Below are 27,691 nucleotides of genomic sequence, written 5' to 3' on the forward strand. Positions count from 1 at the left end.
GTATTATCGAGCAATTCGAAAGAATGGCACGAAAAATGTAAAATCTCTGTGAAGAAATCTTTTGCGCAAAAGATGCATCCGCCAAACATTCCGTGAGAAAAGAGATGCATTTACTTTCGCGATAATGTGATAACGTCGATACGGACTATTATCAGAGATAGAAGACACGCGATCTCATGTATTATTTTACGGAAAAGAAGGGTGAATGCTATATCTCTCGCTGGCGTCGTAAACCGATCTGTCTTCACCAGACACTGTCGTCTCTTCTGTCGTGTATCTGAGCCGTTAATTTTCGCAGCGGCATGCAAAAGGCGAGCCGCAATTTCGATTTACGTCACGATGCATTATCCCAGGCTCCATCACAAAGGAAACAAATTAACCTTTGTGATGCAGAAAATAATTAAATCGGGAGGAAATAAAGAATTATGGAAAAAAATATACATACAATAATAAATAATTTGCGATAAATTAATAATTGACGCGTGTATTATTTCTATTAAATAATTGAAGCCTATTTGCCACGTATATGTAAGTGAAAAAAATTAAAAGTGAAAAATATTTGTTATCTAGGGAATCACGTTACCGGGAATAAATTGCAAACGAATGAAGATTGTAATAGAGAACGCGGTCTTATACAATGCGACCAAAAGAGAACAGCTCTTCGAGAGTGAGAGGATCATCTTGCGTCGGAATTGCATCGGCGTTGTGCCGGACAATTGAAGTCCGGTTCTCGTTAATTCCCGCCACGAGATTGGTCCGAACTTGACAGCTTTTGACAAATTCCGCGCGTGCAAGCACAAAAGCGGAGTTTCTATTTTCCAGACATGACACTCGTGTCCCGCTCCAGTTCCTTTACGCGGCTTTTCTTACCCAACTCCATATCCCTTCTCACCACAACTAGCTGCTCCACTTTTGCAACTGTTAAGTTTCGTCATTTCCCGCATCTTTATCGCCGTAGTTTAATTAATTTTAGTTAACGCATTTGCTACAAAATTTATATATTTAATAATTATATTAAATTAAATAATATATTTAATTTAATATATAAATAATATATTAATTATATTAAATTAAATAATATATTTAATTTAATATATAAATAATATATTAATTATATTAAATTAAATAATATATTTAATTTAATAATTTATCTAAAGTTTTTCATTAATCTCCTGTGCACTTTAAAAAAAAAATTATATATTAAATTTGAATTATAATTTAATCCATTTGTTGTAAAAAACTTTTGCACTTAAACATTCGATATTTGTGGTAAGGTTTTTCATTCTTTATATTTCTTAGATTTATATTAAGAAAATCACGCTGAAGTTAAAAATGAAAAATTAATTCCAATATCATGTGTGCGAAATGTTTAAAATTTTCAGACAAACAGATTTTTTATTATATATTTTTAAATAAAAGAAATTTGTTGAAAAAAATGATTAACTTATTATTATTTATTGTTAGATTCTAATGATATATATTAAAATTTTATTAAAATTTTAATATTGCTGCATGCACGATTGATTTTTTATTGATTCTACTATTTCTTAATTCTCTTCTACAAGGAAAATTTTATTACAGCGATTTACGAGGTCTATATGTTACGATGATAAGTCATCAATCGTGCAACCTGATATTGACAATCGTTGAAAGATTTACGATCTTTCAAGTTTTATGATCATTTGTTCGCACAATGTGCACGTTAGTCCCATTAATAAAATATTACGATTATCATTATGATCTGGTCACGAAGGAGACTTATGACCGCAATCTCATGAAATTTTCGGTTCGGAATCGTAAATTCTTGTTCTGTTTGTCTCTAATTGTTGGAATTGATTTTAGGAATAATCCATTTAATAACCTTAATTATCTTGACCAGATTCACGTTCGTATTACACATGTGTTTAAATGACCAGGTTCACATTCGTGTTGCACATGTGTTTTAATAGAGCGTGTCGCATAGATGAGTATATTAAATGACATAATTAATCATAATTATTCGCTCATATATATAATGCACGAGCGTATATAAACCTGTAAATTAAACAAGAAATCAGAAAATATTTGACATACTCGATGCAGATTTACGTGAAATACTGATAATATTTATTATTTAATTTTTCTAGATATTCTGTATTTTTGGAGTGATTTTTTAAAATGAACTTTAATAAAGGGCGGAAAACACGTGAAAAATCGAATCGAATTTTTTACGGCAACTTATTCTTTATTAAGGATCTTTTTCTCCACTAGTCGATGAAAACTCTTACACTCAAACTCTATGTGTGACATCCCGTAGAAGAGAGAACCTCAGGAAATATTCCCGAAAGAAAATTCCATTTTTCGTGACAGCACTATCGGCGTCGTTGCAAGCGTTCGCTCGCAGCATCCGTCAAAGAAATGCAGTTCTATCGAGAGAACACGTGTATTTATTTGCGATATATTTCTTCTTATCGTATTTGCCCACAGAAAAATGACATTTCTCTCTTTTCTTTCTCTTGTCTCCCTTTTTCTTCCCCGTTCGTTCCACCCTTCCGTTCTTTGATCAACGCATCGGAAAATTTTTTAGCATAGAAATATAACGATCAAACTTTTTTTTTTTTATTAAACGCATAAACTTCTTTTATATAGATTGCTGATAGTAATTAAAAATTAATGCACGCGTCAAACACTACTTTGCGTGCGCGCAAAGCCTCCTTTATTCATTAAAATATTCGTACCGTTTTATTCTTTTGCGTATGAAAAGCTCTTAATTAGATTGAAGAACGATAGAAGAGCGGAAGTAATGTGATTTGAAGTATCGCATATATAATTGCATATTACGCGAGACGATATTAATCCCTCGCTGTATTTTTTACGAATCGCTATATTTATATTATTGCACATAATAAAACAATATGTTCGAATAAAAAACTTTAATACTAATTTCGTGAAATATTGAAACACGATTTCGAGATATTTGAATAACGATAGTAAATCCATAATATATTGCGATTTTAATATCGATGTTTAAGTGAAATTAGATGCTCCTATAATCTTCAATATTCCATTTAACCCTTTCGTACCTCCGGGATATACAGGGTGACCCATTTTAACTTAGGCAGCCAAATAACTCGAAAAATAAGCACACTACGAAAAAATGGTTAGAATCAAAATTTCGTCATTTCGAGGGGGACGTACAATGACGTTAAAATCAGCCCCCCCACCCCCCCCCTCGGCGGTGAGGGGGGGCAAGTTTAAAATCTTAAATGGAACCCCCTATTTTTCATTGCATATTCCAAAACACTATAATTAAGTACCTTTTTATTAAGTACTTTTTGAGTTATAAGGCTTAAAATAATTTCTTAATTTTACATAAAAAACCATAAAATATCTAGTAAACCATTCATTTTTCGATTATCTTACCTTCATACTTTTATGTACAAAATAATGAGAGGAATCAATTGGTGTAAAGAAAACGTACAGTTGTTTTTAAGAAAAAATATGGAATTGTTAATTGCAAATTACATATTTTTTCTTAGAAACAACTATGTGTTTTCTTTACATCAATTGATTCCTCTCATTATTTTGTACATAAAAGTATGAAGGTAAGATAATCGAAAAATGAATGGTTTACTAGATCTTTTATGGTTTATGTAAAATTAAGAAATTATTTCAAGCCTTATAACTCAAAAAGTACTTAATAAAAAGGTACTTAATTATAGTGTTTTGGAAAGCTCTCGAGATAAGCTACAAGAATATGCAATGAAAAATAGGGGGTTCCATTTAAGATTTCAAACTTGCCCCCCCTCACCGCCCAGGGGGAGGGGTGGGGGGGCTGATTTTAACGTCATTGTATGTCCCCCTTTAACTGACGAAATTTTGATTCTAACCATTTTTTCGTAGTGTGCTTATTTTTCGAGTTATTTGGCTGCCTAAGTTAAAATGGGTCACCCTGTATATGTTTCACCTATGAAAAAAAAATTATAACGTTTAAACAAATAATCCTATCGATTTTTACCTCGGCTTATTTTAAAGAAGAAGGTTCAAGCTATATGTAAAAAAATCGCGCACTTTGAAATGTAATGTTTACAGTAAAATTTAATTAAAATAAAATATATTTATAAAATCTATAAATCTATAAAATTGTCTAAAAAATCTGTAAAATCTATAAAATTGTCTTCATATGAAACACATCTCTTTTGGGAAAGCTGGAGGTACGAAAAGGTTAAATAATAAAAATGTAAACAGTTTCTATTTAGAGAAGTATTGAAAATGAATATCAAACAAATGAAAAAATGATTCAAGATATCTAAAAAAAAAAATATTAGAGATTAATATTGAGATGACTATTTTTATTTTTGTTTTTATTTATTTTATACTCGTCCCGGCTTTAGAAACGAAACACGAAAGCGATTTTCCGGATTCCACGCGCATCTCCTTTTCGGTCACGTCGCTCTCGCAGGATTCCGATCGAGATCCTGTCACCGTTGACGCAATTATCCTGGGATTTGTTACTTGCGTGGAATTCGCGAGCGAAATATGCGGTTTCTGGCGACAGAGCGTAATAAAGTTCGCTTGGACATGGGGGGAAAAAAACGGGAAGTCCGCGGTTCTCGAAATATCAAGATAAGGGGAATGAACGCGGGCGGTAGATGACAGTCAAGAAATATTCAATAATAATTGTGACACATTTTTCCCCTCGGATGCGTCCTATCCTCCTACATTATCTGCATGCTTCTCTTTGTTATGCGTCTACTGTATCTACTTTTCTCTACATGAGAAAGCCTTGGCATTGCATCACACACGTCGAGAAACCATCGACCTACTTCGCGTCGCTCTCGTACTTCTACCGTTTTTCCGTTACGTTACATCGCCGATAAAACTAGCAGAAATTGCGCGCGATAACTCAGATCGTAAATGGAACAATGCTTTTCTAATAATAAAATTTATTCGTTGATAAAGTCGTTAATAATATCATTACAAGATGACGCGTTTGATAGATCTTAATAATACATATTTCATCGTGTTTTTGCTTATTTCTCTATTAATATTTATTTTTCTAATAATATTTACTATATTAATTTAAATTAATATATTAAATTATATATAATATTATATATATATATATATATATATATATATATATATATACAGGGTGTTTCAAGTAGTGGGCAAAATTTCAGGAATGGATTCCTTATGCTTAGAGAAGAAAAAAAATTAATCAATATAGATCCGGAAATGATTAGTTTTTGAGTTATTAAGATTTTGGACAATTAGAGGAAGTGTTCAATATGTCCACCTTCTGTCACATAATTTTGTATTACATTTTGTTACATTTGTTGATTAACTTTTTTTCTTCTCTAAGCATGAGGAATCCATTTCTGAAATTTTGCCCACCACTTATGAAACATCCTATATATATAATATATTAAATTATATATAAAATTAATTTATATATTTATATTAATTTAAATTATAATAATATTTACCTTATTTATATTCATTTATATTTATATTAATTTTTGTGGCTTATATCACAATCATAATAAAATAATAATAATTAAAAAATTTGATGCAGTTGTATTGAATTCTATCAATAAAAAAATCGTCGCGGATGCCCTGTTTTTCGAAGATTTCAATTATCCGCTCATCTTTATAGAATAAGAAAATATATCTTCGATATACAAGACTGATAAGATTATGATCACGCTAAGGAATAACTCAATTTTCCGAACGTTAAACACATCTGCGCTATAAATATTTCTAGATATATATATATTTTTTCGATGTCACATACGGTATAATCATAAAAAATATCGGACATTCTACAAAAAGTATCGTTTAATTCGCGAATTACGATCCGTATATCGGGAAAACTGTCGACTATAAATATGTCGACTAAGAGTTATTGTCTTGTTTACATTGATCGCGTAATATCTATCGCGTAATGCATTTTACTCGTAACGTTATTCGCGCCGGCCACGGAAATGGATTACGAGTGAAATTCGCGGCTCTGATATGTCACGTTGAAGCTTTTCAAGTAGACAAGGGTAAGAAGAGCCTTCTCTCACGACTGTCAAGCACGGCCCTTCGTCGATGACGTAAGAACGCGTAATCCGCTTCGCTATCCTCTTAGTCTTCCTTTGCCCGTTCTTTTTCTTCATCATCATTCTTCCCGCATTAACGGATGAAAAATTGCTTAAATATTGTACGATAAATTGTATGAAAATTCGTAACTTCCGAGAATAATATTTATATTTGTGAATATTATTGAAGAGAAAAAATATTTTTTATGTTTCTTTCTCTTTTTCACGTAATATATATATTTTATACATTAATTTTTATATACACTTTTCCAAATATTATACATGTATATTTGATATTAAATATTTTGATGATTGTATTTTAAAGTTCTGAAAAAATATTTGTCTCTCTTGCTCAAATTTATATTTGAATGATGTGAATTTATCAAAATATATCTGCAAATTTTCTTTCTTTATTAATTCATAACTTGAATATTTATCTATATTTTTAAAAAAGGAAGCATTAATTTTGAGAAACAAATAATCACAAAACTTAGGATAAATTTTATATTTGAGCAGCTTGGTACACGAATTGAATAAAAAAATATTTTTCTATTAGAAAATGAACATCATAGAATACCAAAAAAGAGTCGAGATTCGCTGAGAGAGATAAATGGGCCGAGAGACTAGAGCTCTCCTCACGAGACGGGTTCTGAATTGGCGTTGATAAAAATTCTGTCAGGTCGATTAACGATCGTACGTGCCAGTTGGACTAGTGCCATTTGTATCGTGGGATACTATATTGGAAGTTAGACCTTTAAGGGCGTAATATCGTTAAATTCTCGCCTATATTTCAATATTTCTTTCGCGTATAAAACGCGGAAAAAGACCGAATGTAGAGCAATAAGATAAGTCATAACATAAACATCGATAACGTAAGAAATCATATACGAAATATATAAAATAAAATAGATAAATGATGACGTAAGCAACGATAACGTAAAAAAATCATATATGTGTACGAAATATATAAAATAAAATAGATAAATGATGACGTAAGCAACGATAACGTAAAAAAATCATATACGAAATATATAAAATAAAATAGATAAATGATGACGTAAGCAACGATAACGTAAAAAATCATTTACAAAATCAATATCAAATAAAATAGATAAGTGTAAGTAACGATAACGATAAGAAATCATATATGAGATATGTAAAATACAGTCTTTTTTTAAACATTGATAATTCTGAGTATAAGATTAGAAAACGTAAATGTGAACGTTTTGTTAGCGTCAGATTATGCATGTCACGATTCGCAATTCATAGTAATGTAATTCGTTGTTTGCTGTTATAGAGTCTCTACTGACAATCATTCGTAGTTAATCATTCGTGATTTGTAATTCGTCATCGTAAATTTATCCCGATATTTCAGCAAACATTTCGGCGCTTCTGTATAATTTCGATAAATCACGACAATCTCTTTATTTTCCTCCCTTATTTTCCTATCCAGACATGAGCCAGACATATAATCACAAATCTTCACGTATAATGTAATGCTATATATAAATCAATGAATTTATTTGTGACGATTCATATCTTTTGATTTTGAGAAGCAGTTTCGCTGCTGAATCAGCGCAAATAATCACGAATGCAAATTTAACGCGTTTTTCTCTTCACATTATTTACAAACTGTTCATGAATTACGAATACACACATAGTTTGACGCTAGCGTGTACATTTTTTTATTTGTGACAATTTATGTTATTGATTTTTGTTGTAAATTATAAATATTATTTAATTATAAATATTATTACATATAAATATTATTACGCTACAATATTATTACGTATACATTACATTTAATTTTATATATATTATTATATTATATTTAATTTTATATATAATTTATTTTATTTTTAATTAAGTAATATTATATTATATTATATTAATGTATTAATGTATATTATATTAATGTATTAATGTATATTGTATTAATGTATATTATATTATATTGTATTAATGTTATATGATATTATATTTAATCTGTATTATATATTTGTTGGAACAGGAAGAAGATTTGTTTTTCCTCGCTATGTTTATTTATGAAAATTAAAATTATATTATTTCATCAATCCATAACGCTTTGACAACTAATTTTTAATCTTGCAAAAATAATCGGAGTCACATATAAGCCATCCAGCAGATAATTATAAATATTACAGCTTTCTACAAACATTCTGAACACTTTAAATATTTTATGAACGGCTTTTTAATTAATTGAACTGAAAATATATGTATCAACACACACGTTTGCATCTAAATTAACCGCAAAACATAACAAACAACATCGTGTGAAATGGAATAAAGAAAATAAATTAATTACTAACAATAAATAGGTAATTGGAATTTCATTCCCTTTAAAGAAAAGTGCCAATTTTCTTGAGAACATTCTCGATATTAATTTTAATGGAAATTTTAAAATTTTTCTCGATGGCTGGTATAATTTCTCCCGAAGTCTTAAAACAAGCATTTCGCATCCAAATAAAACGGCAAATGATTAATTGCATTTTTTCTTGCTTTCAGGCGATGGAGGCGGTGCAGGCGGAGATGGCGATCCTATTGTCGGCAGCACTAATTCCGAGAAAAAATCAGGATATGAGACCAATCTGTACCTCTACAGTGTAAGTACAAGAAAAGTCTAATAAAATTAATCTCTCTTGACGAGTTTATTTTTAATAAATTTTTAAATATATACTTTAATAATATATATTTTAATTTAAAAATTAAGATTGGAAAGGAGAAAACTTTCGCATTTTGCTTTAAAAGAAAGATTATATATATATATATATATATATATATATATATATATATATAAAAGTAATATTATATTTAATTATTATATTAGATTTAATTTATTATTTAATTATTATATTAGATTTAATTTATTAACTTTCAATGTATGTATCATTTTATTAGACGTTAATCATTTTCTTAATACTATCTTTCCAAGAGATTATCTACCTCGAATGTGTATAACATTCATTTCTGTGTAATAATTAATTAACAGAATATATTACTGTGAAAATTAGCTATCTGTATAAACGAAATTAGAATTGGAGCTTATACACGTAAAAGTTAACAAAATTAGATTCTGTCCTTCCCCTTCCCTCTCTCTCTCTCTCTCTCTCTCTCTCTCTCTCTCTCTCTCTCTCTCTCTCTCTCTCTCTCTCTCTCTCTATTTTATCAAAAAATTATATCTATCACATAAAATTATATTTTTATATGAAAACATTAGAGCTATATATAAAATTTTAAAAACAATAAAAATGTTTCCTTCAATAATACTGAGTACGTACTACAAAATTCTGGAAGAACAAACAAGAAGGAATTTTGCGACATAATCGAGCGTAGACTAAAAATTCTTTTCTGGATTATTTTTCCTTCAGAATGTCAGTTAAGCCGCATATTTTGGTTCTTTCGTTTTCTTCTTGTTCTCTTGTCCTCGTTCTTACTCCTCGATATATTTTAACGAAGAACTCTGCTATTTTTCTAACTGTAAGAGAGCAACCGGAGCTTTTGCCGGCCCAGTTTTCTTATCTGTGCTCGGTTCCGTTCAAAATTGCGGACCATTATCGAGCATCGAATCTCATGAAACGAATATTATATCTCGTCGAATTCGCTAATTCGCTCTACGACGATTTCAACCCTCCCGGCACTCCGGTTCTATCGAAACTAACTCATTTGGCGTTATCGAAATTAAACTTAAGGGAATGAACAAATATTTTTATGATGCATTTAAATTTTTTTTTAAAGTAATTTCCGACAAAGAAAATTTAATCATTAATTATAATAATACTAATCTTTCAAGAGAGAGAAATAAGCTGGCTCTTTTTATTTGCAGAAGATAGAAAGATCCCTATTCTTGAATAATATTTTGTTTATTCTATTTAAGAGATTAGGATATCAAAGATAATTTATTGTAATTTTCTGAAGAAAATCGGCATTCTTTACGATAATAACAATAATAACACATTTGATGTACATGAATCTGTATTTCTTGTATGTAAGAACAGACTGTTTCGAGAAGTAGTCATCAGGAAATTACATCAACAACAACGTAATATCCTCGTAACGAGGTTGCGAGAACTTACATGACAAAGGACCAACAATTTCCATAAAAGCGTCTCGACGGACGAAGTTACGCGACACTTTTCCGCAAGTTTATCAATAAAATTGCAAATGAGATTGCGTCCTTTTTGGCATAATAAGAAGCTTATATAGGGTTACAACGCGAGCGAGGATCGCGATTCTGATCATAAGCATGTGAATGATAAGAATTGATGACTGGATTGAATAGTTTGCCGGTTTAGAAATCTGAAAATTACATTAGATTCTATTAATAAAATCTATACGCGAGAAGACAAAAATTGAAAACACAGATAAATGAAAAGTAGTAGCAAAGTCTAATATTTATAACAAGTAGCGAAAGTCAATATGTGATCATCCATATCACTCAAATTTCGAATAAAACATTCAAATGTCTCTTCTTCTAAAAATAGTGCACAAGCTAAATTATATTATTTTTTTTTAATTATATTATTTTAATTTAAATTTATTATAATTTAAATATTTATTATAATTTAAAAATTTATTATAATTTAATTATTATAATTTAATTATTATAATTTAAATTATTATAATTTAATTATTATAATTTAAATTATATTATTTTTTTTTATTCAAAAGATTTTTTAAATTAAAATACTCGGCCAAAATGTTATAAGAAAAAAGAAAGAGTGAAGTAAAAATATTTTATTTTTGAAATCCGCAATATTATACGTGTGATCGAGGGATAAGAATCGAATTGAATCGTAGGAGGAGATGGAGGATCGGCCGCGGATCTCGACATTGCTCAACAGCTTGGCCAACTATAGCAACACGATTCCGGCTGCGACTGACCCTGATAGCAAACCGGCACCAGCTGCTGGGGGTGGAGCGCGAATGGGTACCCTCATAGGCGTCTATCTGCCATGTATCCAAAATATCTTTGGCGTAATCCTCTTTATCCGATTAACATGGGTAGTTGGTACGGCTGGCGCTATTCAAGGTTTCTTCATCGTCCTTTGCTGCTGTTGCGTAGTGAGTATACATTTGCAGAATGTAACTGTATGAAAAATCGAAATTTTAGCCACATAAATTTGCTCTTAAGGGGATGCCAGAGTTCTGTTTTAACGTTCTTTTTAAATGTTATATTTCATTTTTGTCCGAAATCTTTTTATTAGTTGCACAAAATAATAAATGCTTCTCCACGATTAAAGTACATATAGAAATAAAGCAGGAATTCCTCCTGATTTTATATTAAAAATTTTTTAAAATTGAAAATCATAAAAAGGCCATAACAATATTTGCTTAATATAAAAGTTTTGCAGTTTCTATGCACAAAATAAGATAGGTTCCCATTAGAGATTATATGAAGGAATATAAACCAACTTTTAGAAATGAGTTTAGAAGCCTAATGAAAAAAATTTTGATTTATCGAAATCTTTTTCATTAGACTTCTAAACTCATTTCTAAAAGTTAGTTTATATTTCTTCATACAATCTCTAGCGGGAACCTATCTTATTTTGTACATACAAAGCAAATATTGTTGCGATTTCATCCCAGAAGCTGATAAAAAACTGTAATTTTTCAATTTTTTCTTAATTTTTAACATAAAAATAGGAGGTTGCCGCTTTGTTTCTGTATGTACTTTAATCGTGGAGGAGCATTTATTATTCTATGCAATTAATGAAATGATTTCGGATAAAAATAAAATGACATTTTATCGGTAAAACAAGACTCCGGCATCCCCTTAAGGATGTTTCGTACCTATTTTAAAAATATTGAGAATTTAATGAAAATTGTACAGAATGTCCTTACATATGTTTAGAATCTTCAGTACAATTTTTAAATCGATTCACTAAAGCGTTCACAAGTTATAAGGATTTTAATTTGCATCGAATTAACATGTGTTCTTATGGGAAACCTATAACCACGTCGATTCAAATGACAAAAACACATGGAAATAATATTCAGAATTTGTTGAAAATTTGCAAAACTTTAGATACAGAGGAAATATTTGGTCAAATAATATTATACAAGTACTAACTGGTTAAAAAGATATTAAATATAATTCAATGAAGTTAGCCATGTATCTGTCAGAAGGCGAAATTCTCTGCCAAAAGTTAATCATCTCGATTAACAAAATTCGGAATATTTCAATAAAAACGCAATAAATATTAAAAAATACATCTCTGCACTATAGCTAGATCAAATTGTAATATTCCACATAATTTCTTAAAATTTCTCAAAATACACAAAAGTGGATATATTCGTCAATATTGATTTTCAGCTACTTTTTGCTGATATTGTACATACAAAACATCCTTAAGGATGTTTTATACCTATTTTAAAAATATTGAGAATTTAATGAAAATGGTACAGAATGTCCTTACATATGTTTAGAATCTTTAGTACAATTTTTAAATCGATTCACTAAAGCGTTCACAAGTTATAAGGATTTTAATTTGCATCGAATTAACATGTGTTCTTATGGGAAACCTATAACCACGTCGATTCAAATGACAAAAACATGGAAATAATATTCAGAATTTGTTGAAAATTTACAAAAGTTTAGATACAGAGGAAATATTCGGTCAAATAATATTATACAAGTACTAACTGGTTAAAAAGATATTAAATATAATTCAATAAAGTTAGCCATGTATCTGTCATAAGGCGAAATTCTCTGCCAAAAGTTAATCATCTCGATTAACAAAATTCGGAATATTTCAATAAAAACGCAATAAATATTAAAAAATACACTGCAGCTAAGATCAAATTGTAATATTCCACATAATTTCTTATTCAAAATACACCAAAAGTGGATATATTCGTCAATATTGATTTTCAGCTACTTTTTGCTGGGATTGTACAAACATCCTTAAAAACATATTAAAAATTTAATTGTGAGCGATGAATGTGTAACTTCGCGCTGAATTAAGCTTCTAGAATATGAAAATGAATCGTAACAAACAGTTATTTCTCGTAGACGATGCTGACGGCGATCAGCATGAGTGCCATCGCCACCAATGGCGTGGTACCAGCCGGTGGTTCCTATTTCATGATATCGAGAAGCTTAGGCCCGGAATTCGGCGGTGCCGTAGGTATGCTGTTTTACACCGGTACTACTTTGGCTGCTGCGATGTACATCATCGGTGCGGTTGAAATCGTCCTCGTAAGTACCTGTCGATCGATCATTACTTCAATTAATCTTTTAATTGATTGCACTGAGATTTACATCTATATCTAAAATAAAAAAGTAAGGATACCAGTTTCATAGTTCATAGTTGTTGAAATTAATCAAATTGTCATGTATCAAATAATATGGCACGATTTATCTCTTCTCTTATAATATAAAATATCATTTATATTTTATGGATTAAGGTGAACCTTTAATTTTTATCTTAATATTAACCTTTAATATTTCATCTTAATATTAACCTTTAATTTTTATCTTAATATTATAGGATATATCTGCTTGCCTTACTCATCTTTTCTCGGTACTTTTGTGTAGACTTACATGGCACCGTCACTCAGCATATTCGGTGACTTTACGAAGGATGCTAGTATAATGTACAACAACTTCCGGGTATATGGCACTGGCCTGCTTCTGATAATGGGAACAATTGTCTTCGTTGGCGTAAAGTTCGTTAACAAGTTCGCTACAGTGGCACTGGCCTGCGTCATTCTCTCCATCGTTGCTGTTTACGTGGGACTCTTCGTGAACTTTAACGGCAACGAATCTCTGAAGTACTAAACTAATTACGATAATTTTCGTATTACATAGTTATCAATAATGAGAATATTGTCGCGATATTATAACATTGTACGGACGATCCATAAATCATTTTTCGCAGAAGACAAGCGAATTAAAAGAGGATTGAGCGCTGTAAAACTCCGACATTTGTGTTTCAGAATGTGCATACTCGGCAGAAGACTATTAAAGGACATCAACATTCTAGCGGATTGCAATAAAAACGTTAGCGGCGTCTTACATGGCATGTATTGCGGTAACAACACCCGTAGTAAATGTGATCCGTATTACACCGAGAACAACGTTACTATTGTCAACGGTATTCGTGGCTTGGCCAGTGGCGTCTTCTTGGGTAAGGTTACAATTTTTGTGTAATCAAATAAAAATAATAAAAACAATAAAAATAATAAATTATATTTATATAAGATATAAATATAATTTAAATAATTTATCTGTCTTGTATAATAATTAATATGAGACAGATAAATTAGTTGAAATGTGCCCTCCGTTTTCTGACATGCAGAGAACATATGGGACAATTTTCAAGAGGAGGGCCAATTAATCTCATACGGGTCCGATCCGAAGGACATGGATGTCCTGTCAGGTTCGAGCTACAATCAGATTCAAGTCGATCTCACCACGACCTTTACCATTCTCATCGGTATATTCTTTCCTTCCGTAACAGGTAAGCTAATGAATCTCGTCATACGTATTCGTAATTTGCAATTAACAATTTCATATTTTTTTCCTCGAAACAATCATGTGTTTTCGTTACACTAATTGATTCCTCTCGTTATTTTGTAAAAGTATTAAGGTAGGATAATCGAAAAATGAATATTTTACAAGATAATTTTACGATTTATGTAAAATTAAGAAACGATTTCAAGCCTCATAATTCGGAAAGTACTTAATGAAAACTAACTTAATTATAGTGTTTTGGAAAGCTCTCTAGATGAGCTATAAGAATATGCAAAAGCATATAGGGTGTCCCATTTGAAAAGTTGGATGTGACCTTCAATGTCAAACTAATGACACCATCTTATGTCCTCCTTCAAGCCATGCAACTTTTGTTGGAAACATTTTTTTCTACGATCAAAATTAAAAAAGATATTCGGGGTGATCGATTAAAATGGGACACCCTGTATATTGTATTATTATTTTTTTTTCTTTTTCATTATATTATATATACAAATGATAATTAATTAATGATGATCTATAGGAATCATGGCGGGCTCCAATCGATCCGGTGATTTAGCTGATGCCCAGAAATCCATCCCAATTGGCACAATCTGCGCGATTCTGACGACTTCTACCGTCTATCTGTCTAGCGTCTTACTCTTTGCCGGGACCGTTGACAACTTGCTACTACGCGACAAGTTTGGTCAAAGTATCGGCGGCAAGCTAGTAGTGGCAAATATGGCGTGGCCGAATCAATGGGTGATTCTGATCGGTTCTTTCTTGTCCACTTTGGGCGCCGGCCTACAATCATTGACGGGAGCGCCACGACTGCTACAGGCGATTGCTAAGGACGGCATCATTCCTTTCCTGACGCCGTTTGCCACCAGCTCCAGTCGGGGCGAACCTACGCGTGCCCTAATACTCACCATATTGATCTGCCAATGTGGTATCCTACTCGGCAACGTAGACTACCTGGCACCGTTGCTGTCCATGTTCTTCCTCATGTGCTACGGCTTTGTAAACCTCGCCTGCGCACTGCAGACCCTGCTGCGCACGCCCAATTGGCGACCGCGCTTCAAGTATTATCACTGGAGTTTGTCGTTCCTTGGTTTATCACTCTGCATTGCTATCATGTTCATGACCAGTTGGTACTACGCATTGCTAGCGATGGGTATGGCCGGCTGTATTTACAAATATATCGAATATCGCGGCGCTGAAAAGGAGTGGGGCGATGGTATTCGCGGTCTGGCGCTATCTGCCGCTAGATATTCGCTGCTTAGACTCGAGGAGGGCCCACCGCACACGAAGAACTGGCGCCCGCAGATCCTAATCCTCGCCAAACTCACTGATGATCTGGTGCCCAAGTATCGCAAACTTTTTGCCTTTGCTAGCCAGCTAAAGGCCGGCAAAGGTCTCACCATCAGTGTCAGCTGCATTGCCGGCGATTATACACAGAACTCGGGCGAAGCATTGGCAGCCAAACAGAGCTTGAAAAAGACCGCGTCTGAAGAAAAAGTTAAGGGTTTTGTCGACGTTCTCGTGGCAAAGAATGCCGTCGATGGCCTAAGCTCGCTGATACAAATTACCGGGTTAGGCGGATTGAAGCCTAACACAGTGATATTGGGTTGGCCATACGGTTGGCGGCAATCAGAGGAAGAGAGAACCTGGCGAGTCTTCCTGCAAACCGTGAGAAGCGTCCAGGCTGCCAAGATGGCGTTATTAGTACCCAAGGGCATCAACTTTTTCCCAGATTCCAGCGAGAAGATAATCGGCAATATCGATGTTTGGTGGATAGTACACGATGGCGGTCTACTGATGCTACTACCGTTCTTATTGAAGCAGCATCGCACCTGGAAAAACTGCAAGATGAGGATTTTCACAGTCGCGCAGATGGAAGATAATTCCATACAGATGAAGAAAGATCTGAAGAAATTTCTGTACGACCTGAGAATCGAAGCAGAAGTCGAAATCGTCGAGATGGTAATTTGATTCTACAATTTATATAATTTAGATACAGGGAGAAATTAATATTCTTTGAAAATTTCAATGTAACAAACGTTTTTAATGAAAAAAAAATTGTCGTTTGTAGACATCATGATTAATTTTATAAATTAAAATTCCACGTTTTCGCTTGTTTATAGACGAATACCGATATTTCTGCGTACACGTACGAACGTACCCTAATCATGGAGCAGAGGAATCAGATGTTACGCGAGCTACAATTGAACAAGAAACAGTCGCTAGGAGTGGTGAGTGTTGCATGCGAGGCAAAGGGGAAAACTGCTTATGGCATTATATGTATAGATATATACATGTAATACTAAAATAACATAGAGAGACGGTGATACTGATCGGTGTGTGTCTGTTTGTTGCGTGCTTGTCACGGATAAAGGTGCAGTCATTGGTGGACTTCAACGAGGTACCAGCCGAGGAAAAATTACCTCTGGTTTGTCAGATAACCCTCGGAATTCCATGTATGCCTGTCTCGCCCCTCATCATTGCTCCATTATGCATCGATGATTTTATATTCCCTTTCTCTATTTCCACGATAATCACATAACGGTCTTATTCCTCCTCGACGATCATACATATGATAAAAAAAGCCATAAGGGGAAATCGTTGCGAGGTCGCTATTGAATTGGTATCTTGCAAATATGATGAATTGCTAAGAATATTATGATTTAAAAATTAAATGCTCTCGAAAAGAAATTAATTTATTTATAAAGATAAAATAGTTCATACCCAGACAGCACAAAGATGTCTTAAAGATGTCTAAAGGACTTTAAGACATCTTTAAGTCGTCTTTTAGATGTCTTTTGGACATGTGTGCTGTCTGGGTAATGTGATAAACTTGTAAACGTAACAATATCAACATCGTGTAATTTTGATTATTCTAATTTTCAAAATTAAAAATTAATTTGGAAATGTTCTCCAATATTTGTCTTCAATATCCTTCAATATTAGCGCCTGGCAACGATTTGCTTCTTTCTGTCCATCATGATCTCAGGAATTATCCCCGAATTTCGGCTTCATTGGCACGATTTGCTTACATAGATAGCATTGATTTGACGGCCCTAGTGCTTTGATGCTAGATTATTAGTCTCATCTTTCGATTGACTGCCTTCCGCTATTCGGGACACAGTGTTTTTCGCATTGCTTACTTGCGTTGCTGTAATACAGGTGCAGGCAATCGTGGACCACCATCATAACATCGACGCCAAAATACCGACGAAGGTGAGATTCCAGGAGCCGGGTAACCAAAATGTAACCGACGACACGAAGGAGAAATTGATGCAGGAAACCGAATTGAACAATAAAGAACCGGATGTCGCCGAGGAGGCGAACGAAAAAGAAGAGGCTAAGGAAAACAATGATGAAGAAACAAAAGTTACCGGCGGTTCGCCCAAGACGGAGAACAAGGAGAATACAGAGAGGGAGGAGAAAGAGTGTAATGCGCAAGAGAACAAGAGTCAGAGTCCGGAAGTTAAGAAACCCACGATTACACCGTGAGTTGTAACGATAATTTTTCTCATTTTAATATTGATATTTATTTTTTAACAAACGATTCTGTCGAACAGCGACGAGGGTGATGTAAGGCGTATGCACACTTCGTTGAAATTGAATGAGGTAATCCGAAAGATGAGTAGCGAAGCTCAGCTGGTTATTTTGAATCTTCCTGGTCCGCCAAGGGACACCAAGATGGAACGTGAATCTAACTGTATCCTTTTTTTCAATCATCTTAAAAAAAAATGTCGTATTGTTCAGAAAAACAATATCGTAATAATTCTGATTAGTATAATTCAAATTTAATTATAAAATTTAATAATAAAATTTAATAATAATTCTGATTAGTATAATTCAAATTTTTAATTGTATAACTTAATGAATGCCACACTGAGGAAAAAATCTGGTTGCATTAATTAGAATTCTGGTAGATTCAACCAGTATGTCTGTTGGAAAATGGACGAACCAGAATTCTTGTAGGAATTACCAGATGAATCTGATTAACTTCTTCCTGTTAAATTTACCAAATTTTCTGGTTAATAATACTAAACTCGCCAGCACCAAGTCGTCTAAAATGTTTTCCATCTAATCTCAAAAGTCTGTTTAAGGATGTATTGGACCTGGTCTGTCTCAAAAGTTAATCCAAAGTACCAAAAAATTAAAGTTGGGCAGAATACGAATTCTAATTGATCAAAAATTTTTTAAAAATCACGAAATCATACTTCAAAGTATTCTCTAATATAAATAGGTCTTAATTTCCAAGAAAATGTTGCCACATTTTACCATTTTTACATTTTACATCAATATTACGTCAAACCGATAATCACAGTTATTTTTTATAATAATTTCAAAACGAGCAAGCAAATCATTTTAAAACTTTGTGAGAACATTTTTACATGTATGAAGAATATAATATTACAAAATGAAATTTTTATCATTGTTTTTTTATAGTTTGAATCATTTATTACCTTTCTCTTGAACGTTTACATAAGATCCTATGTTAAAATTGCAAAATTCAAAAATTAATAACTTTTAAAGGAGCAAGTAAAAAAATTTGAAATAATTCATGACGATTTAGAATGTTATTAAGAATGTTAAATTAAAAATTCACGGCGATCTCATTGATTGTAATATATCTCCAATATATCCTTAACATTCTGAATTCCAACAAGATTATAAGTTTAATCCAGATTATTGAATAAATTATTTTAAATTCAGTTTGTTAGAAATTAAACTGATAAACAGTGATGCAAGAAGATGATGCAGCTCAAACACACACAATCAGAGAGCTAGCGTCCTCTTTCTGGCACTACTGCTTGTAAAAGAAAAAAAATATACTTTGGATTTAACGTTAATACTAGTTCTTTATATACATTTCATGACAAATATTGAATACGAGTTAAGTTAAGAAGCAAGCAAAGAAATTAATGTAATAAGAAATTTTATAGATCCAACCAGAAAATACTAATCAAATCCTTATAGTAAAATCTATTAAACATTCTAGTTATAAAAAATCGAGTCTTATTATGATAACTATAAATTCTTGTTTAATTTAACTAAAATGCCTTCAATCATATATGTCTTGTTCGTACAATCAAACGATTTTTCTCAGTGTATTAATAAAAATATATTAATAAAATATATTAATAAACATATTATTAAAATATATTAATAAATTTATTATTAAAATATATTAATAAATATATTATTAAAATATATTAATAAATTTATTATTAAAATATATTAATAAATATATTATTAAAATATATTAATAAATATATTATTAAAAATATATTAATAAAAATAATAAGCTTCTTTTATATAACATATATGTCTTGTTGGTATCATATATGTCTTGTTGGTACAATCAAATGATTTTTCTCAGTGCAGAATGTCTTCTCAACATCGATTCTGAACTTTAAGAAGCTAAACATTGATAGATTTTTGAACAACAATAAGAGAGAAACGGAAACATGTTAATTAAATTTTCTTAACTATTGAAAACCAGATATGGAATTCCTCGAGGTGCTTACCGAAGGCTTGGAAAGGGTACTGATGGTGCGGGGTAGCGGACGGGAAGTGATCACCATCTATTCGTGAACTAAAGTGATGGGAATTGATGCCGCTGTCTTGCGAAAGCAGAGCTCTAGTTTATTTTTCAGTGACCTAAACGACACCTTCTTCAGGAACACGCCGTTCTTGTGCCATTGTCTGTGCAGTCACTTGCGTCGCGCGCTCTGAAAGTCATTAAGGGAAGAGAGATGATGATAACTGACAAGGACGATGGCGGTCGTCCGTCTATGTCGGACACGAAGCTTCATTGAAGCCGGCTTATCGCGCGAACTGGGACGACCGATCGTCGTTCGATGATGAAACGAAACCAAAAAAAAAAAAAAAAAAAAAAACACATGACGATACCAAAGGATAAGTTTCTTTTAAATGGATTTCTGAACGCGTCGGTTTATGTGTCAGACATATACATGTCAGGGTCGCAGCGAGGACTATTCAGTTTCAAATTCAGACAGCCTGTCAAACTCAGTCGAGCTCGCCGGACGACCGTGGTTGGTACCCTTTAGAAATCATCGGAAACAAAAACCGTAGCTCAACGACACAAGTTCTGAGTAAACGTCACTTTGATTCAATTCCTTTGCAACTGACAGCCAAAAATCACTACGTCTAAAAACGAACGGGAGAACAAAGATGAAAGTGGTAGAAAAAAAAGGGGGTGAAAAATTTGAGAATCAAAATTTGGTCCGAGGCTAAGGTCGAAGCATCTACGAAACCACTGCCAGACTACTTTCTAAATGCTTCGCGTTTAACCAAAGACGCGAAAGGCTCATTTTTCTACACGCATTGTCGTTAATAGAGAAAGAATAAGCGTAGTAGGTACGTATGTATAATTTTATTGCTTGATAGAGATGAAATTTAGAGTAGCCTAGGATAGCGCTGACTTTTATTATGATTACGTATATGTGTATTTGATAATAGAGAAAGACGACGCGAGGATGTCGCGAGTATTATTGCATTTTCTCTGGGGGATTGAGGCCCCCCCGTTCTCTTTTCCAGTCTCGCGCGAAAATTTTTCCACACATCATACACATATATATACAAATACACGTACACACATGCGCGCGTTTGTATCGTCTTTAAGGCCTATCGGTCCAAGATGCCACTACCACTTGCTAATCGATAACACCAAGTGAAGCTGAATCATGACGCGAAGAGCGCAACTCCAAAGACTCATGCTAAAATGCGCGTCGGTCCTTACCAAATCTCATCGAAGGAACATACATATATACATATACATATATATATATATATATATATATATATATATTAATTAATTTTCATTAATTGATTAAAATTAATTAAATTAAAAAATTTTAATTTAATTTATTAAAATTAATTAAATTAAAACATTTTAATTAATTAAAATTAATTAATTATAATTAATTAAAATAAAATATATTTATTATTATATATATAATAATAATAATAATGATAAGTATATTTTAATTTAATTAATTTTAATTAATATATATATATATATATATATATATATATATATGTAAGCGTATATAAAGTAATTCTAATCGCGTTAAGTGTCGTCGTATGCATGTCACGTTCCGCGCGTAGCCTCGTTTTCGGCCGCGCTTCATTTAGGTATCTGATATATCTAGTTAATCAATGATTGCGGGATACACGCGTCTTTCTCAGTCCTTTTGGTATCATCGAGAAATTGACAGAAATTTTGATTAAATTTTCCACTAGATTTCGTTAGGTCGATTCGAGGCCGTTGAAAAGAAAGACAAGTAGAGTAATTAATAAATCTTATTGTAATCGTCTCTCATCTCTTAAATAACGAAAATTAATTCTAGTTTCCAGATGATCGTTTCGACATTAAATTAAGTATCCGAAATGGAGAAATTACTTTTATTTTAATTGGTTTTAAAATTAAGAAACTTTTTTTTAATCTTTTGACTCTCTCATCGAAACGACGTTAAATTCTACTTAGCACCGAGTTATTCGAGTTTTGTTTGATTCAAGAATGAAAATCTTGACGAAAGGAATGAGAAAGAGACAAGTGTGGGACTAGCGTTCAATGTAATATTTATCGATATATTGCTTAATCAGTGTCCGTGAGTAAATTATACTGTGCTAAGGATTACGCGGGATTACGCACCGCGTCCCTTTAAATTTCTGCAAATTCTTGCAACTGATAAAATAATAGAAACGACGATAATTAACAGTCGTTTGGACCTAGGACATGCTGAAACTATTGCCATTTCTCGATTATAAAAATATGAAAAACATCACGCGAAATAATTATTATCCGAAGTGGAATTTCAGAAAATCAGATAAACGACCTCGAATAGCAAGGAGAAAAAAATTTAGGAAAACTTAATTCTTTTTTGGACGCAAACAAATAAAACAATCTTAATTTCTTAGTAAGCTTATATTCTATTACGTATTTTGAATTATGTAATGTATATTATATTGTATAATCGTATAATGAGAATTGAAGATCATTAAATCTTCAAGTGACAAACCGAACGCTATCGGAAAGAAATAAAAGCGCGATAGTTTCAGAGCATCCTCATATACATATATGTACATTCACATTGTTCATTGTAAAGTGCACGCACTGTCCTGCAATACCAGTAGCTAGAGAAGATGAGGAAAAAGAAATAAGAAAAGAAGAAACACAGAAAATTATATATATCTATGAAAGTGTATCGAATTAAAAACGGGCGAGTGTGCGAGCCGATATCGCCACTGATCCATTAGTCTAGATAAAAATGAATATTTACATTAATGGAGGGAGGAGAGATTTATGTATATATATATACAGGATGTTCCAAAACTCATAATCAATCTTTCAAAGACAGATTCCTGGGATCATTTGGAGACGATTTTTCCTCAGCGAAAATGTCGATGGAGGCCATCATTTTTTCCCGATTTTTGTCATCATACATCTTTGCAATTAAGCCTTAAATTAAAACTCAACTAAAATAAACTATATTTAAAATTAATGGAAGAATGTGGTTTCGTTAATAATTTATTTCTACAAATCCAGGCAGCACAAAAAGGCCAAAAGATGTCTTTAAGACGTCTTTAAGTCGTCTTTTAGATGTCTTTTGGACATGTGTGCGGTCTGGGAAGCTTACGAAAAAACCCTTATTTCCAATCACTTATAATTCGAAAATTATTAACGCCTCGACATTCCCGTTGAGGAAAAATCGTCTCCAAATGATCCCGGCAAACTGTCTTTCAAAGATTGATTATGAGTTTTGGGACACCCTGTATATATATATATATATCCCATGCTGAGTTGTTTCACTTTTATCGGACGCATAAGTCGCGTCGGATATCCCGAAACGAGAGGAAGGAAAGAGGCATCAGCGAAAAGCGTTGCGTAATTTAATTTATGAAATAATCATAAGTAGCGAAATGCGCTCGCATTTCAACACCCCAATTTGAGACAGATATATATATATATCTATAAGCAACATATATCTTTATCGAGTACATCGCGCGACAGACGAATATCTGCAACGGAGCTAGATACATAGATTCTATATAATGTGTATAGACCCATAATATATTCATAAAAAATTATTACTCTCCCTCTCTCTCTCTCCACATCTTTCTCTTTCTCTCTCTCTCTCTCTATCTCTATCTCTCTCTCTCTCTCGTCCATGATGTTTGCGATATATATACTTTATAATTTTATTACGTTATTTACCGATTGCATATATTTTATGTGTACTTATCTTACTCGATAGGCATTGGCACTGCATAGTTTATACGAGACATGTTAAACATTAATGAGAAAGTTTATTACGAATACGAATCGAATTGTTGCCGGATAAATCGCCAATATACACACACACACATACATATTGTACATACACACATAAGTGAAGCAAGAAAGAAAAGGGAAGAGAGAAATGTGACCGCGCATTTATTCATAAGGGATTAAAAAAAGATGAATATTAAAAGAAGAAAAAGAAAATGGGGAGCATCATCCTTTTTCATAGGTCGAACAGTATTGCAGTATATTCTGCTGCCGCTTTATATTTTACTATGTCGTATTTACTTTAAATGCACAATGACCACATGCACACAAACGTATGTGTGATATATATATATATATATGTATACATATAGAATATACAGATGTATATTATTTGTAGCTGGTAAGAATGAAAGTGATTGGTAAATTTGAGAAAATTTAAGGTCCGGCAGTTCTGATTAATCTAATAAAGCGCATTCCGATGACAGGCGCGACTCACGTCACTCTCATTCTACCTGGCTCATACGTGTTATCGGCAACAGCGAAGGTGCGTCCGCGGTTTATGTTCGCTCTGCGGAAACAGAACAATACTTTGCGTCCTCGGAATAGTTTCTCCTCTCCATTCCTCGTAATCGCATTATAGAAGATAGATCGCAAAAGACTGAATATAAGCCGGCTATGGCGGAAACACACATAGTGAACATCAATGTATGCGACTCGTTGCGGATAAATAAAAATGCGCACAATACTTTGGCTATAAAGAAGAAGTCCTCGATATATCGCAAAAGTAGAAGCTAAGATAGTTATTGCATACGATGGGGGTGAAAGGGAAACCAACTCTGTTCTACCTTGAGAGAGAATGTTTAAAAGTCAGAAATATTGTTCTGCTTCTGTAACTTATTCCGAACATGATCGGCAAAGTCGAGAGAATATTCCTCGGAAAAACAAATGTGGACTTAATAAAATTCAAACGAAGGTTTTATTAGACCTTAATGAAACCTTCATTTGAATTTTATTTTATTTAAATTAATACTATTTGTGCGTTAATTATAAATCTTATTTGTTCCAAATATAAATCAAATTAGAAATTCAGATTGGTTCAGATGCTTATTAAATATTAATATGAGCCATATATATGCCTGGACAAGTTAAATCTAATGGCAAGAACGTATTCAAATTTAATTTCGATGCATATTAAAAACATATTTAAATTTAATTATACTTATAAATTTGACATTTGCTTTTTATTGGAGTTTAATTTCGTTCATATAAATAAGCAATATGAACCATATAAATTATATTTAACTTTATTATATTATAAATTTATATTATAAATTATATTATAAATTTATATTATAAATTATATTATAAATTTTATTATAAATTATATTTAACCATTTAAATCATATTTAACTGTTTTTCGCGGATCGCGAAAATTATATTCATTAATTGGAATATTCTAATTTTCGGGAACAATTACTCCGATATTCTCAAAGTAATTGGGAGGAAGTCTTTTGGAAGATATTGTCTCATTGCACTTTGCGCTCTGTTTTTTTTTTTTTTTTTGAACATAAATTTCGGGCGATTATCGATACTCTGCGGCTGTTTCGAATAACATAGTAATATAGCAGTGGGCTTGGCATTTGTCGAGGTATTTGTGCGGCGTTTGCACGGCGCATTCCGTTTATAAAATGGAATCCGTGCTCTGGATTTAAATCACCTCTAGGCTGTGAGATGCGAGCTAAGCAGCAGACAAACTTGCTCGAAACCTCAATCATATGTGTCAAATCAAGTATAAATCTACTTTTAATCTGTATCGTATAACCGATCCTCTCTCATCAAAATAGGAGGAATACACGACTTAATTCTCACTCCAGAAACTGCGACGATTTCTTCTGCCCTTGAGACTCGAATAATAAAAAAGATATATATATATTTATTAATTCCCTTACACGGGAAGAGAAAAAAAAAGAAATATTGATCTAGAGAAATAAAGATGTTATTATAAATATACATACAGAGCGGACCTGAAGTGGCGAGGGTGAATGTCGACAAGAGGGATGCGCGAATTTGAGATAATTTTTTTCTCCAACAGCGCCTTTTCGTTGCTTCTTATATTTACATGAAATAAGAATTCGTTACTTATATTTTTAACATTTGTGATAACTCGTCAATTGTATTTAGTTTCAATCTTAAAACAATGTACTTAGAGTCGTTGAAATCTTCGGCGAGGAAAATTTCATCTCAAATTCGTCGATGCATCCCTGTTATAGATCTCGCCTTTCCTGGTCCACACTAAGTATACTATATGTATACATGGTGTCTGCTTTCTCTTGACAATAGATACCACAATAGATCAAATCACTAATGAAATGTGTTTGAGATATAAATGAAATTGAATGTAATTTTGCTGATAAAGATATATGCAATTTTAAAAGGATATTTAACTAGAGTTATATAACAAAAATATCTATGTGTACTTACTCTATAATGGCATGAGAATCGATATTATTGTAAGTTTCCGACTTGAAGTTTATACTTTGTGTGCGCTTAGTCCATTTTTAAGGCCATTTAAGGTTTTTCTTCGCAAAATGCAGTTCTCGATCGCACGTAACTGTCGTTAGGAGGAAGTATTGCACAAGACACCCTGTACATACATATATGCGATACGAGATAATATATTTGTAGATACACACAAAGTTTAGTCGTCTGGATATAGTATATAGAGTCAATACTGTGAAGAGCCTGTAACTTACTTACCTATACCCTTAGATAATAGACGATAATACTTGTAACTGATTTACGAAAGATGAAGTATATGAATGAACAAAAAAATATACTGCGAGAAAATCGATTAAATAAATAAATGATATACCTATATGATCAGAATGTTGCACCAATTTTGTTAACATCGTTCTCACTTCCTTATAACAATGCTTTTTTTATTATCATCTATTATTGTATTTATATATAATTAGGTATTTATATATAATTATTATATTTATTGTATATAATTATATATAATTATATATATATATAATTATATATAATTATATATAATTATTATCATTATTATAATTATTGTATTTATATATAATTATATATAATTGTTCATTTCTTTTTTTTATTGTTAGAGCGAAATCTAATTACTTGATTTGAAATATTTTTGTAAACAAAAAGTTGCAAGTGACAGTCGGCTGTTCATAAAAATATTGATATAAAAATGCAGAATTTTAAAACATTTCAAATTTAAATTGTTCATTTAAATGTTCATTTTTCTTTTTTTATTGTTAGAGCGAAATCTAATTACTTGATTTGAAATATTTTTGTAAACAAAAAGTTGCAAGTGACAGTCGGCTGTTCATAAAAATATTGATATAAAAATGCAGAATTTTAAAACATTTCAAATTTAAATTGTTCATTTAAATGTTCATTTCTCTTTTTTTATTGTTAGAGCGAAATCTAATTACTTGATTTGAAATATTTTTGTAAACAAAAAGTTGCAAGTGACAGTCGGCTGTTCATAAAAATATTGATATAAAAATGAAGAATTTTAAAACATTTCAAATTTAAATTGTTCATTTAAATGTTCATTTTTCTTTTTTTATTGTTAGAGCGAAATCTAATTACTTGATTTGAAATATTTTTGTAAACAAAAAGTTGCAAGTGACAGTCGGCTGTTCATAAAAATATTGATATAAAAATGCAGAATTTTAAAACATTTCAAATTTAAATTGTTCATTTAAATGTTCATTTTTCTTTTTTCATTGTTAGAGCGAAATCTAATTACTTGATTTGAAATATTTTTGTAAACAAAAAGTTGCAAGTGACAGTCGGCTGTTCATAAAG

The 27,691-nt window shown here is 31.9% G+C and overlaps 1 protein-coding gene across 4 annotated transcripts in view; it reads left to right on the forward strand.

Annotated features, from left to right (window-relative positions):
- The window catches only part of LOC105253713 (solute carrier family 12 member 6), a 111,866-nt gene extending 91,294 nt beyond the window's left edge, over positions 1–20,572 (forward strand). For 3 of the 4 annotated variants that reach the window (XM_011261915.3, XM_025407505.1, XM_011261914.3), the window contains 12 exons: positions 8,592–8,689; positions 10,884–11,147; positions 13,099–13,284; positions 13,624–13,859; positions 14,025–14,215; positions 14,387–14,548; positions 15,083–16,521; positions 16,683–16,790; positions 16,934–16,987; positions 17,722–18,047; positions 18,120–18,259; positions 20,054–20,572. In XM_011261915.3, coding sequence (XP_011260217.1) covers positions 8,592–8,689; positions 10,884–11,147; positions 13,099–13,284; positions 13,624–13,859; positions 14,025–14,215; positions 14,387–14,548; positions 15,083–16,521; positions 16,683–16,790; positions 16,934–16,987; positions 17,722–18,047; positions 18,120–18,259; positions 20,054–20,145 — 3,296 coding nt within the window. In that variant the 3' untranslated portion in view covers positions 20,146–20,572. The remainder of the gene's footprint in view (positions 1–8,591; positions 8,690–10,883; positions 11,148–13,098; positions 13,285–13,623; positions 13,860–14,024; positions 14,216–14,386; positions 14,549–15,082; positions 16,522–16,682; positions 16,791–16,933; positions 16,988–17,721; positions 18,048–18,119; positions 18,260–20,053) is intronic. The other variant, XM_011261918.3, reaches the window with a different exon arrangement.
- Positions 20,573–27,691: the final 7,119 nt, after the last annotated feature.

The sequence above is a fragment of the Camponotus floridanus genome, unplaced genomic scaffold (genome assembly GCF_003227725.1).
Source record: "Camponotus floridanus strain SB8 unplaced genomic scaffold, Cflo_v7.5 scaffold18, whole genome shotgun sequence".
Lineage (NCBI taxonomy): Eukaryota > Metazoa > Arthropoda > Insecta > Hymenoptera > Formicidae > Camponotus > Camponotus floridanus.